Source organism: Erinaceus europaeus, chromosome 6, assembly GCF_950295315.1.
Source record: "Erinaceus europaeus chromosome 6, mEriEur2.1, whole genome shotgun sequence".
Taxonomy (NCBI): domain Eukaryota; kingdom Metazoa; phylum Chordata; class Mammalia; order Eulipotyphla; family Erinaceidae; genus Erinaceus; species Erinaceus europaeus.
The window spans coordinates 40324057-40339401 of NC_080167.1; the positions used below are offsets into that span (position 1 = coordinate 40324057).

The following is a 15345-nucleotide window of genomic DNA, read 5'->3' on the forward strand; positions in this document are numbered from 1 at the left end:
TAAAGACAGAAAATTACCTGAGGATAAAAACCTTTGGTATCTAGTAAACTTTTCTTTAATGAAACAAATTAAGTTTTCTTCATAGAAATGGTTCATAATGAAGACCAGAGTGGGCTCAAGTTCTTGCTTTAAAAAGTAAGAGTGAGCACATTCAGCCTTATCTTTATTTAAAAAAAAGTTTGCTAGACACTTTAAGAATTAAAATTTCAGGAAAAGTTAGTTGCTTCAAGATTTGTCATATTCAAATCCTAACTACAATGATCACTCTACTCTATAAAAATAGTCTTTTAATATTTTACCCTTGAGTAAATTATTAGCCATGGATATGACCATGGATATATAAGCTACTTTCAAAAAACCGGAATTTTACAATATTTTAAAAGATAAACATTTTCTTAGTTATTTGTAAAAAAAAAGTAATAATTTTGTAAATTGTAAACTTCTATTTAGAAATAATTGGAACTCTTCTTGTATTAAATTCAACTCAACATTCTTGAGACATCAGTGTAATCCCTAATGAAGAAAAATGTTGTAATAATAAACTGGGGGGCCAGTTGGTGTCACACCTGGTTGAGCACAAATGCTACCATGAGCAAGTACCTAGGTTCAAGACCTTGACCCCCTACCTGTGGGGGTGGGGGACTTCACAAGCAGTGAAATAGTCTTGCAATTGCTTCTCTTTCTCTACTTCCCCTTCCCTCTCAATTTCTGTCTGTCATATCAAATAAAAAAAAAAATAATAGATGAACTTGCAAAGAATAAAAAACTAGGTTCTCACACATACCAAATAAGTTAGTATTATTCTAAATTTACTTCTAATTTCTAGTTTCTTCTATTTTATCTATTTTATTGACTTAAAATTAAGAAATTTCACATACATAAGTGTGTGATGTGTATGTCTACAATTCACCATATCAACAAAATACCAAAATTTCTGTGCCCCTCTACTTATTTACCCCAAACCCTAATTTCTGTCAATCATCTTTTCTTATTAAGCATTCACAAAGTATCCATTTAATAATTATAGTGAATTATACCTGTAAATGACATTCAAACTGTGACTTTTGGGGGGCATGATGTATGTATTTTAGGCATATAAGCTTTTATAAGACAAACCAAGTTAGAAACTGATTCTCCACCACCTCTTAGGTATGTATCAGCTCTCTTAAAAAAAAAAAAAAAATTCTGGTCCTCAGAAGCAACTGGTCTTGTCAGTACAGAAGCTACAGTTAATTATAAATAGTATCAAATGACATAAATTTCTCCCAGTCCTAGAATCTCTGAGGCATGGTTCATTTTCCTTCATGCTTCTCTCTATTCATACCATTTGTTACTGCACCTGCTGATCTCAACCAAATCAATGCAATCAGTACCACCTCGACATATTTCACTTCGAACAGTGTCCAGAGATGTCAGGTGTGGAATGTCAACCCTTCATCTCCATTATTCTGATGAGACATTTCTTAGCTCATAGGACTCCTGAATTCCATTTTGGGTGGTGCACTTCCTAACAAAGTCACAGAACCTAGATATAGACCAGAGCCCATGTGATAGAGAATATGTGCACATGTATTCGTAAGTTAAGGGAAAACATGTACTTAAAAGTAAAAGTGCACAATAGTTTGCAGTGACTCAATAAGTGCAGCAAGCAAGCATAAAGACCTAAAAAAGACACCATAAAGTACTTAATCAAATAGTTTCTCCTTAGACCTACCTAGATACTCTCCTCATCCACTTTCTGTTTCACTTCCCTCAATTACTCTAAGGCTAACCTTGTCAGATAAAGTAAAGACTACAAAAGCTGGTTAAGGGCAAGAGACTGGCATACTTTAAAGATAACTCTCTTGATCACTACCAGGCCACCCTGTCATCTGGGGCCCTAGTCAGGGAATCCTGGGATTTCTACATAGATATGATGGACCTCTAACATATCCTTCTCTCCACCATCGCTGGTCATCTCCATCAGGAACAGCACAGTGGACCCACTTGTGGGCCTCTCCAGGACCTTGCCTTCAATATGGAATGACAATGGTAGGGATTGCCTCACTCTCCAAAGAGAAACTGGGCCAATATACTCTGTAGCTCGGGGAAGATGGGTCCTGAAATGAGTGCAACCTAGAATGTTCCTAGCTATGACCACAGATTGCGAGCTCAGACCTACAGGGATGCAGACTCCTGTGCTGAATATGGGCCCCAGATCAGACAAATTTATGAGTATTTATATACTTTTCCTGTATTTGGGAGATACTCTCTTCCTTGATCCAGCTTTCTGGTCTTATTTCCAATTCTGATATCATCTCCCCAGGCAATATCTTTAGCCCACCTGCATGTTAACTATTGGGCTTAGGCAAAAATTAGTCAAGTCATGGAATCCTTAGAATATACCTAAAATAGACGTACTAGCTTTTTTATTTTTTCACAATGGAAACCCCAAATCTCATCTGCTATATTCTTACCTTTAGGTTCCTCATTATTAACCAATTTGTTTTGCTTTATATCTTAATACTTTTTAGCCACCAAGCTGCAGTTGCTATCATGACGCCAACCTGACTTCCCTGGGCAGAGAACCTCACCAATGTATCCTGGAACCCCGCCTCTCCAGAGCCCTACCCTACTAGGGAAAGATAGAAAGTCTAGGAGTATGGATAAACCTTCCAACACCCATATCCAGTGGAGAAGCAATTACAGAAGCCAGACCTCCCCACCTGACCTTCTGTACCTCATAATGATCATGGGTCCATATTCCCAGAGGGATAAGAATAGGAAAGCTTCCACTAGAGGTGGAATAAATCTCATGGTGGGAATTTTACCCCTCTTATCCATATTGTCGATCATTATTAAATCAAAAAAGAATTATAGTCCTTAATTCCCTCCTAAGGAAATAATGCTTACTATCACTGCAAATATGCAATATACTTATATAACACATGGCTCATAGAAGGTATATAGTAAGAACCCATCAAAGACAAATGCCTCAGTATTTATCTTGAGCCCACTAATTTCCTTTCTTTCTTTCTTTTTCTTTTTTTGCTTCTAGGGTTATTGCTGGGGCTCAGTGCCTGCACTATGAATTCACTGCTCGCAGAGGCCATTTTTCCCATTTTGTTGCCCTTGCTGTTATTGCTGCCACTGATGTTGTTGTTGGATAGAAAAGAGAGAAATTGAGAGAGGAGGAGAGGTAGAAAGTGGGAGAGAAAGACAGACACCTGCAGACCTGCTTCACTGCTTGTAAAGCAACCCAACCCCACTGTAGGTAGGGGGCTGGGGGCTTGAATTGGGAACCTTATGCCAGTTGGTCCTTACACTTTGCACCAAGTGCACTTAACCCGCTGCGCTACCGCCCAGTCCCCAAGCTCACCAATTTCTTTAGAGTTCAAGGGAAAAATTACACTTGTTCTTGCCTCAGTAGTTCACAGTAGTTAACCTTATACTTAGAAATCTCTTCCCCTCTATTTTCTCTCTGCTTCTTAACATTCACATCTCTGGCTAAACATCACTTCCCAAAACATACTGTTTGTAGAAGATTCTATTTTCCAAAAATAGTTCTACTATCTCCCATGCCCCATTCTCATTGATGGAGGTGGGAGAATCTGTATCATTGACCATTCTACTTGGGTAGGTTTAGAGCTGCTAAACCAATTAAGAATATGACAGAAATGATGGGAGTGAAAATTTTAAAACTAGGTCATTAAAACATAAATATCCACAACATGAATACACCAAAACACGGGAGGTACTCAAATATTCTTCAGTAGCTTAGTACATAAAAGGTGTCATATTCCGTACAAGGCTATATTATTTTGCCATAAAAAGGAATGAAGACTAGTATAGCCACAAGCCCTTTGGAATAGAACTAAAATATGCCTACAAAACAGAGGCGACACCCCCCCCCCCGATTCTTCATCTGCACTATTCCAGCCTTTAGGTTCATGATTAGCCAACAATTTATTGGGCTTTATATGTTAACTCTCTTTTTAGCCACCAGGTTCCATATGCTAGCATGATGCCAACCAGACTTCCCTGGACAGACAACCCCACTAATGTGTCCTCAAGCTCCAATTTCCCAGAACCCCGCCCCACTAGGGAAAGAGAGAGGCAGGCTGGGAGTATGGATCGACCTGTCAACACCCATGTTCAGCAGTGAAGCAATTACAGAAGCCAGACCTTCCACCTTCTACATCCCACAGTGACCTTGGGTCCATACTCCCAGAGGGTTAAAGAATGGGAAAGCAGAAGCATCCAATAGCACAGCTATATACAAGATACTGGGTACTGTACAGCAAACCATAACAAAGGGACTTTACAAAGTTAACCCAATTAACAAATAATGTGATGATAATATTAACTATCGATTGTCTTTTTGAACCCTAAGAAAGCAGGAACCTCACATCTTCACTATAGAGCCCCTACTTCCCCCAGTCCTGGAACCCTTGGATAGGGCCCACTTTCCCGTATGCATCTCCCAATCCAAACCAAATAATATTGCATCCGCCGATCACAACCTAATCAAAGCAACGATTGCCACCTCAACATGCTTCACCTCAGACTGTGTCCAGAGACTTCACGTGTGGAATGACAACCCTTCAGCTTCATTACTCGGGTGAGACCTTTCCTTTTATAATACACTCTAATTTCATCTCAGGTGGTTCACTTTCTACCAAAGTCCCATAACCTAGATATACACCAGTTTCTGTGAGAGAGAGCTTATGTTCACACGGGTCCATAAACTACTGCAAAATATATACCTGAAAGCAGAAGTACACTAGAGTTTGCAGTGAGTACCTCCCTAACACTTCCTCTCCACTATTCCAAGCTTGGGATCCATGATTGCTCAACAAATTGTTTGGCTTCATATGTTAACTCTCTTTTCAATCACCAGGTTCCAGATGCCACCAGGATGCTGGCTAGGCTTCCCTGGATTGAAGACCCCACCAATGTGTCCTGGAGCTCAGCTTCCCCAGAGACACACCTTACTAGGGAAAGAGAGAGGCAGACTGGGAGTATGGACCGACCAGTCAACGCCCATGTTCAGCGGGGAAGCAATTACAGAAGCCAGACCTTCCACCTTCTGCAACCCTCAACGACCCTGGGTCCATGCTCCCAGAGGGATAGAGAATGGGAAAGCTACCATAGGAGGGGGTGGGTTATGGGGATTGGGTGGTGGGAATTGTGTGGAGTTGTACCCCTCCTACCTTATGTTTTTGTTCACTAATCCTTTCTTAAATAAAAAATTAAAAAAAAAAAAAGAATGGGAAAGCTATCAAGGGAGGGGATGGGATACGAAGATCTGGTGGTGGGAACTGTGTGGAGTTGCACTCCTCTTATCCTATGGTTTTGTCAGTGTAACAACAACAACAAAAAGATTAAGACAGACAAAACAACCAAGTTGCAGAAGTACAGGATAGTACAATCTTACGTTTAAGTATCTATATATAGTATACATTATATGTATTTATATATATACATATATATTAATATTATCAAGTAGCTAACATTTGTACTTTAAAATTATAAAACATCAGTGTGTGCAAAAAATAAAACAAATTAAAAAAAAAAGGAATGAAGAACTGATAGCATGCTAGAACATATCTGAATCTTGAAAACATTCAACTAAGTGAAAAGACAGGCTAAATACTGTACGACTCCATTTCTGTGAAATATTTACTATAGGAACATCTAACTGGTCAAGTGGTCTAGCAATTACCCAGGAGGAGGAACGACTGGGGAGGTAGTAATGATTATGGGTTGGCTTATAGACATGGTGAAAAATTTCTGGAATTAAAACAGTAGTGAAAGTTGCACTTAATTCTGTGCACTAAAAATCACTACTTTGTTGTTATTGCCAGGGCTTCAATGCCACAAGTTGATTTTTTTTTTTTTTCTAGAGCACTACTCAGCCCTGGCTCATCATGGTAGTGCAGGGAACCTGGAACTTCGGAGCCTCAGACATGAAAATCTCATTGCATAATCACTATGCTACCTATCTCCTCTCCCCCAAGTCGAGTTTTTCAGAGAGAAAGAAACAAAGGAGGAAAAAAATACCACAGCACCAAAGCTTCCAGCATGCTTTGGGGGCTGGACAAGAACCTGGGCTACAGGCAGGGCAAAGCTCGCACACTAAAGTCAGCTATATCATGGGCTGGATTTCATAGTATGTTACTTGTATCCAACAAAATAATAACAATAATACTGGCACAAGGGTTATTGCTGGGGCTCAGTGCCAGCATTACAAGTGCACTGCTCATGGTGGCCATTTTTTTCTTTCTATGTTATTGGGCAGGACAGAAAGAAATTGAGAAGGGAGAGAGATATAGGAAGGAGAGAAAGACACTTGCAGACCTGCTTCCCAGCTTGTGAAGCATGACCTCCCCTGCCAGGTCTACATGCTTGGTAATAAGTACGCTTAATCAGGTGCACCACCACCCAGCCCCCACTAAATTATTTTAAACTTTATTATTTTTATTGTTTTATTGGTGGGGGTAATGGTTTACAGTATAGTTGTTGGTACACAGGTACAGTTTCTCATCTTCCTGTGAAAGGTATCTAGGTCCAGGTGCACAGTGATAGAAAATGACCTAAGCTGGGGGGTAAGAGGGTTCCAATGAAATTATTTTTAAAGTTATGTATATTTACATACACATAGAAACTTCAAGATCTGATAAGACAACTCAGCAGCAGAGCATAGGACTTCTGAGTACGAAGCCCAGGTTTGATTCCTAGTAGAGCATATGGCCAAAGCCGAGTGATATTGTTTGTTTTCTTTTCTCCCCTCTCTAAAAAAAGAAATAGTAGCTGGGGAGGTGGCTCAGTAGATAGAATGCCTGACTTGGGCAGGGGAGGTCTTGAGCATGGTTTGTGGCATGCAGAAAGCTCTGGTGCTGTGTTGTCTCACCCTTTCTCTATTTCTCTATCTGAATAAAAAAAGCAGCTTAAAAAACAAAATAAAAAAACCACACATGCACACAAGAACCCAGCTCCACAAAATAAATAATTTTGAAATAAATAGTTATTTTTAAAATAACTTTTAAAATAAAACACTATTTGGTGGTTTACTAGGAAAGGAGGAAGAATTAGCAATATAGCTTCAAACTTGTTTCTTTTTAAATATTCACATTTAAAACTACAGGAGTCTGAGTGCACTGGAGATACTGGGTTACATGGTACCAGCACGGGTAGAGGCTGAAGCTGTGTGTGAGCACTCCTGCAGACAGCCAGCATCAACTATCAGCCAGATGAATGAGATGCTTCCAGCTGCCAGTCTCCAACCATAGAATTAGCTGCCTCCACCTGCAGTTAAGTCTTTCTTGATGAGGGCTCCAATACTATGGAGCAGAAGTAACACATCCCTGCTGACCTGTTAGATTACAGACCCAGAAAACGCATCACATCAAATGGTTCTTTTCTTTTTACCATTAGATTTTGGGGCTTGTTACATAGCAGTAGCAACTGGTACATTAGTTTTACATTACTATTACCTAAAAGAGTCACCACATTATAATTTTCTCTTTAACTAGTTTTTCCTCTTTCTCCCTAATATCTATTCATTAGATTATATATGCTATATTAGTATTTAGTTTTTAATTCTCTCTCTCCCCAAGAAGTTTCCTCAAAGAGGGGTCCTTTATATCTTGTTCCCATAACCATATCACGTAAAAAATTATCAAACATGCAGTAGCAGTATAGTAAACATTTGTTGAATAAACAAATTAATCAACTACTGTAGAGCCCTCAGCATGGGGAGGTCACCTGTTGAGACTGTTTTGGCATGAATTCCAAAATGTAGTTACTGCCATTTCATTAACTTCCCCAGTGAAATACTTTCCAATAATTAAGCATTAAAATCCACAGCATGATAATTCAAGTAGTCATCATTTTTTGTTTCTAAAGAAAATCCAAAATGGTTTATGAAAATGTAAACATTGTATTTGAAACATTCTATTGTTCTGTTTTTAAAAATGAATCAGAATGAGCAGAATCAGGAAATAAAAATTGATTTAGGGTGGAAGTAGATAGTATAATGGTATACAAAGAGATTCTCATGCCTCAGGCTCAGACTATCTGGGTTCAATGCCCTGTGCCACCACCATAAGCCAGAGATGATCATTGCTCTGGCAAATTATAAAAACAAAAACAAACAAAAAACCCCAGAAAAGTAGAAAAAAAAGATTTTTCTCTACTGTACTGCATTTGTGTTCATAAAGTTTTACAAATTCAATTTCTCATATATTCTTGCTATACAGTAATGTCACACTTAACAAGAAAAAAATAAATTTGATTTTTAGTGACTTTGTAAAATATTATGTCAATGCTATTTTTTTATTTCTATGAATGATAGTGTGACCTACCTCTGGTGCTAAATATTCTGGGGTACCACAAAATGTCTTCATGGTAGCTGCATCTGTAATCCCTTCTTTGCAAAGTCCAAAATCAGTAATTTTTATGTGGCCATCTTTATCCAGCATCAGATTCTCCAACTGTGCATTAAGGAAAAAAAATTGACACAATTTGTCCTATCCATTCAAAGATAGAAAAATATTGTTTTGGAAAATTATCAAATACTGAGTAAGATATTCTGGAAAGAGAACCTTATTGTAGTTAGTAGAACATTTGTACTCCAGCTTCCTAATACATGAATAAAAACAAACATGCCTTCACATGAAATCTTCACAATGATAACACTATTGAATTTTAGGTTAATGAGCACCATTATGTGTAAGTTCTGAGAACTATAATCTAATGAACTCTTTAAAGCAAACATCATTCCTCTCTTTAGAAAAACAATTAAATTGTGATCTAAATAATTCCTAAGAGATGAGTATCTTCTTCTAGACATACACATATTGTTTTCAACAATTCCTCTTGGGAATCTACTGCTATTATAAAACATTCACATACAGAAATGTTCTGGTAGTGGTGGTAAATAAAAGCCAGTATTATTTTGTATGATAAGGCAGTATCCTCTTTTTCAGATCTTTGTAGTAAAGAAGTAACAACCCTTTTAAGCATAAAAAAGAAAAAAATAGAATGTTAAAATCTAACATTCAACAGTTAATTAATGAAAATATATAGCACAAATGTTAAGGTGGAATCTCAGTGAACTCATTAATTATAACAACATGGATGAGAATCTTATAAGATTTAAGAGGAGCAAGATTATCTGCCTCAAGCAAACCCAAAATGCAAGTGTGAGAGGAGAAGAATTTGTGCTAAACCAACAGAATTTAAATAGCAATAATATAAGTGATCATTTTTCTCTATGAAATTTGAAGCCAATGTTATTGTATTCACAGCCCTGAAACTTGTCTATTCACATGGAATGTGAGCTCAGACCTACAGTGCTGAACATGAATAGATATGGGCCCCAGATAAGATCGATGGGGTCTATACTTAATGATATTTATATACTTTTCCCATATTTGGGAGATACTCTCAGCACTGATCCAGTTTTCTAGTCTTATTGCCAACTCTGACACCATCTCCCCAGACAATACCTTTAGCCCACCTACATGTTAGCTGTGGGCTCAGGCAAAAATTAGTAAGTAATGGGCCTCTTGGAATATACCTAAAGTAGACTTCCTAGCTTTGTCCAAAATGGAGACCCCAAATCTCATCTGCTATATTTGCCTTTAGATTCCTGATTCCTAAATGATTTGTTTTGCTTTATATCTTAATGTTTTTCAGTCACCAAGGTGCAGATGCTACCATGATGCCAACCTGACTTCCCTGGGCAGATGACCTCACCAATGTGTCAAAATAGAGACCTCAAATCTCATCTGCTATATTCATGCCATTAGGTTCCTGATTATTAAACAATTTGTACTTCTTTATATATTTTTAATTGTTTAATATTTATTTATTTTCCCTTTGTTGCCCTTGCTTTTTATTATTGTTGTAGTTATTATTGTTGTTATGTCATTGTTGTTAGATAGGACAGAAAGAAATGGAGAAAGGAGGGGACAGAGAGAAGTGGAGGGAGAAAGGGAAGACAGAGATGGGGAGAGAAAGACACCTGCAGACCTGCTTCACTGCTTGTGAAGCGACTCCTCTGTAGGTGGGGAGCTGGGGGCTGGAACCGGGATCCTTGCTGTTCCTTGTGCTTTGCGCCACGTGCCCTTAACCTGCTGCCGCCTGACTCCTGTACATCTTTATATCTTAATGCTTTTTCAGATACCAAGTTGCAGATGCTATCATGATGCCAACATGACTTCCCGAGGTAGATGACCTTACCAATGTACCTGGGAACCACAACTCTCTGGAACCCTGTCCCACTAAGGAAAGATAAAAACAGGTTGGGAGTGGGAGTCGGGCTGTAGCGCAGCGGGTTAAGCGCAGGTGGCGCAAAGCACAAGGACCGGCATAAAGATCCAGGTTCGAACCCCGGCTCCCCACCTGCAGGGGAGTAGCTTCACAGGCGGTGAAGCAGGTCTGCAGGTGTCTATCTTTCTCTCCTCCTCTCTGTCTTCCCCTCCTCTCTCCATTTCTCTCTGTTCTATCCAACAATGACGGCAACAACAATAATAACTACAACAATAAAACAACAAGGGCAACAAAAGGGAATAAATAAAATAAAAATTAAAAAAAACAGAAAAAAAACCAGGTTGGGAGTATGGATCGATCTGACAATACCCATATCCAGCAGAGAAGCAATTACAGAAGCCAGACCTTCCACCTTCTGTACCCCATAATGATCCTGGGTCCATGCTCCCAGAGAGATTAAGAGTAGGAAAGCTTTCAGGGGAGGAGATGGGATACAGAATTCTGGCGGTGCGAATTGTGTAGAATTGTACCCCTCTTATTCTATAGTCTTGTCAATCTTTTTTTATTTTATAAATAAATTTAAAAAAATAAAATAAAATAGGAAAGCTCCTGCTGGAGGAGATGGGATACAGAAATTGTAGGTGGGAACTGTATTCTTCTTACCCTACAATTTTGTCAATCTTTAAATCAATAAAATTTAAAAATTCATATGGTTAAAAACTAAAAGCACTATACAGCTATCAAGAACAATGAACCCACTTTCTCTGACCCATCCTGGACAGAGCTAGAAGGAATTATGTTAAGTGAGCTAAGTCAGAAAGATAAAGATGAGTATGGGATGATCCCACTCATCAACAGACGTTGAGAAAGAAGATCTGAAAGGGAAATGAAAAGCAGGATCTGACTAAATTGAAAGTAGGGCACCAAAGTAAAAACCCTGTGGTGAGGGGTAGACATGCAGCTTCCTGGGCTGGTGGGGGCTGGGGGTGGGTGGGTGGGATGGGACACAGTCTTTTGGTGGTGGGAATGGTGTTTATGTACGCTCCTAGTAAAGTGTAGTCATATAAATCACTAGTTAATTAATATGAGGGGGGAAACTGATTATATGTCTCTAAGTTTTTAAAACACAGACTGAGTCTTTTTAAAATATAGGCTGTGTATTTGATATGTGGACTCTCTCAAAAGCCTACAACAAGTAGATCAGAAACAACCAATGGCATAGCTATATACAAGATACTGGGTACTATACAGCAAACCCTAACAAAAGGACTTTACAAAGTTAACCCAATTACCAAATAATGTGATGATAACAATAACTATCCATTGTCTTTTGAACCCTAAGACAACAGGAACCTCACAGCTCCACTATAGAGCCTATATTTCCCCTAGTCCTGGAACCTTAGGATAGGGCCCACTTTCCCTTATGCCTCTCCCAATCCATATCAAATAATATTGCATCTGCCGATCACAACCTAACCAACACAACAATTGCCACCTCAACATGCTTCACCTCAGACTGTGTCCAGAGACTTCACGTGTGGAATGACAACCCTTCAGCTTCATTACTCGAGTGAGACCTTTCCTTTCATAGTATTCTCTAATTCCATACCAGGTGGTTCACTCCCTAACTCCCAAAACCTAGATATACACCAGGTTCTGTGAGAGAGAGCATATGTTCACACTTATCCATAAACTAGTGCAAAATATATACCTGAAAGCAGAAGTACACTAGAGTTTGTAGTGAGTACTCCCCCCCGCAACACTTCCTCTCCACTATTTCAACCTTTGGGTCCATGATTCTTCAACAATTTGTTTGGCTTTGTTTGTTAACTCTCTTTTCAGCCACCAGGTTCCAGATGCCAGCAGGATGTGGCCAGACTTCCCTGGATTGAAGACCCCACCAATGTGTCCTGGAGCTCCGCTTCCCCAGAGACTCACCCTATTAGGGAAAGAGAGAGGCAGACTGGGAGTATGGACAGACCAGTCAACACCTATGTTCAGTGGGGAAGCAATTACAGAAGCCAGACCTTCCACCTTCTGCAACCCACAACAACCCTGAGTCCATGCTCCCAGAGGGATAGAGAATAGGAAAGCTATCAGGGGAGGGGATGGGATATGGAGATTGGGTGGTGGGAATTGTGTGGAGTTGTACCCCTCCTATCCTATGGTTTTGTTAATTTATCCTTTCTTAAACAAAAAATAAATTTAAAAAATAGTTTAAAAAAACAACAGCCTGGGGACTATGGAACAACCTGCCAACACCCATGTCCAGTGGAGAAGCAATTATAGGAGTCAGATATTCCACTTTCTGTACCCCATCAAGAAATTTGGCCCATACTCCCAGAAGGATAAAAAATAGGGAACCTTTCAGTGGAGGGGATGGAACACCAAACTCTGGTGGTGGGAACTGTGTGGAATTGTACTCTTGTTATTTTATAATCTTGTTAATAATTATTAAATCACAAATAATATTAAAAAAAAGATGATTATACCTGACATAGCTATATGCACATATACCCAGTAAACAGTAGAAAGGGGCAGCCAACGTGTGCAGGAAAATGGGCAGTACCTCCTTTTGAGATGTATACTATGTGATCACCACTCCATAAGCCCTATTTTATTTCACTACTAATGGTCTAGTGAAGTTTACTTCTCAACCCTTATATGTGATCAAGACTCTGCTCTCCCTAGCATCCAGAGAGTCCCAACAGTTTTCTAAAAGTGTCACTTTAATGTTTCATGAAGTTTGATGCACAGAAAATTATTTCAGGAGATAATTGTGTCATCTTAATCTTAATAATATATAATGTTGAATCACCAAGAAAGAAAAAAAATGAATTTTCATTTCTCTTTCTGGCCTTCTTAGGACATCAAAGAGAACATTTCTGTCTAATACCATATTTTCTTTATGATCTCTTCCACTTTTAATAGTCATAAAGTCTCAGGCTTAGAATTTTGAAGGATATTTAGATAGAATTACTGCTTTGTTTTCAAGATGTTTGATTGTTTATCTGTTATTTCATAAATAAATCTTTTTTTAAATTTAAAAAACAAAACAAAACAAAAAACACCAGGAAGCTCCACTTCCCCAGAGCCCTACCCTACTAAGGAAAGAAAGAGGCAGGCTGGGAGTATGGATCGACCAGTCAACGTCCATGTTCAGTGGGGAAGCAATTACAGAAGCCAGACCTCCCACCTTCTGCAACCCACAATGACCTTGGCTCCATACTCCTAGAGGGATAAAGAATAGGCAAGCTATCAGGGGAGGGGATGGGATATGGAGATCTAGTGGTGGGAACTGTATGGAGTTGTACCCTTCTTATCCTATGGCTTTGTTAATGTCTCCTTTTTTAAATAAATAAAAAATTAAAAAAACAAACAAATAAAAAACACCAGGTGATATATTTCATCCTGCTTACAGGACACTGATTGCATGCCTGAAGCCCCAGTGGCTGTAGGTTGTGCCACTTTATGTCAGAGCTGATCAGTGTCCTGAAATCTCCCTTCTATTTCATCCTGTCTCTGGTAATAAATAAAGAAATGATTAAAAAGAAGAAACACAGGGGCCTGTTGGTAGCACAGCAGGTTAAGCACACATGGCGCAAAGTGCAAGGACCGACCAGCATAAGGATCCTGGTTAGAGCCCCCAACTCCCCACCTGCAGGGTTGTCGCTTCACAAGCAGTAAAGCAGGTCTGCAGGTGTCTATAATTCTCTCCCCCTGTCTTCCCCTCCTCTCTCTGTTTCTCTGTCCTATTCAACAACGACAACAATAACAACAATAATAACCACAACAGCAATAAACAACAAGGGCAACAAAAGGGGAGGGGATGGGATACAGAGTTCTGATGGTGGGAATTGTGTGGAGTTGTACCCCTTATTCTATGGTTTTGTCAATGTTTCCTTTTTATAAATAAATAAATAATTAAAAAAAAGAAGTTCTAGGTTTCCCTCTCACCACTGTCACTGGTCTTCTCCATCAGGAACACCACAATACCCTTTGTGGGCCCCTTTAGGACCTTGCCCTCAGTGTGGATCAACAATTGTAGAGAATGTTCCATTCTCGAAGGGAGGTTGGACAACATACTCTGCCTATCACCTGAAGATGGGTCCTGAAATTAGTGCAGCCTGGCATATTTCTAGCTGTGACCACAGAATGTAAGCTCAGACCTACAGGGATGCAGAGGTTACATAGGCTCCTATGCTGAATATGGGACCCAGATCAAATTTATGGGGTTTATAGCTAACAAAATTTATATACTTTCTCCATATTTGGGAGCTACTCTCTTCCCTGTCCAGCTTTCTAGTCCTTTTTCCAACTATGATGCATCTCCCCAGACAATACCTTGGGTCCACCTGCATATTAGATGTCAGGCTCAGGCAAAAACTAGTAAAGTCATGGGACTCTAGAAATATACCTAAAGAAAGATCTACTAGCTTTTTCCAAAACGGAGACCCCAAATCTTCATCTGCAATATTCTTGTCTTTAGGTTCATGATTAGTCAACAACTTGTTCTGCTTTATATCTTAACTCTTTTTCAGCCACCAGGTTCCAGATGCTATTATGATGCCAACCTGACTTCCCTGGGCAGAGGACCCCACCATTTGTTTTGTAGCCCTGCCTCCCCAGATACCTGCCCCACTAGGGAAAGAGACAGGTTGGGAGTATGGATCGAACTGCCAATGCCCATGTTCAGCAGGGAAGTAATTATAGAAGCCAGACTTTCCACCTTCTGCATCCCACAATGATCCTGGGTGCACACTCCTAGAGGGATAAAGAATAGGGAAGCTATCAAGTGAGAGGATTGGATATAGAGTTCTGGTGGTGGGTACTGTGTGGAGATGTATCCTATAGTCTTGTCAATATTTCCATCTTATAAGTAAAAATTTTAAAAAGACTTAAAAAAAGAATTTCTAGGTTTATTGAGCAAATTCTCACTTTAATAATATATATGCTAAAGTTAAAAATTAAACTCTTGGATTAGGAGAAAAACAAGTTTGTGTTGCTCACAAATAATATAGCAATGGGGCCAGGTGGTGGTGCACCTGGTTAAGCACACATTATAGTGCTCAAGGACCTGGGTTCAAG

The 15345-nt window shown here is 39.3% G+C and overlaps 1 protein-coding gene across 4 annotated transcripts in view; it reads right to left on the minus strand.

Moving 5' to 3' along the window:
* Window positions 1-15345, minus strand: part of AKT3 (AKT serine/threonine kinase 3) — a 318339-nt gene that overhangs the window by 38994 nt on the left and 264000 nt on the right. For all 4 annotated transcript variants that reach the window (XM_060192062.1, XM_060192061.1, XM_060192060.1 and 1 more), the window contains one exon: window positions 8346-8474. In XM_060192062.1, coding sequence (XP_060048045.1) covers window positions 8346-8474 — 129 coding nt within the window. The remainder of the gene's footprint in view (window positions 1-8345; window positions 8475-15345) is intronic.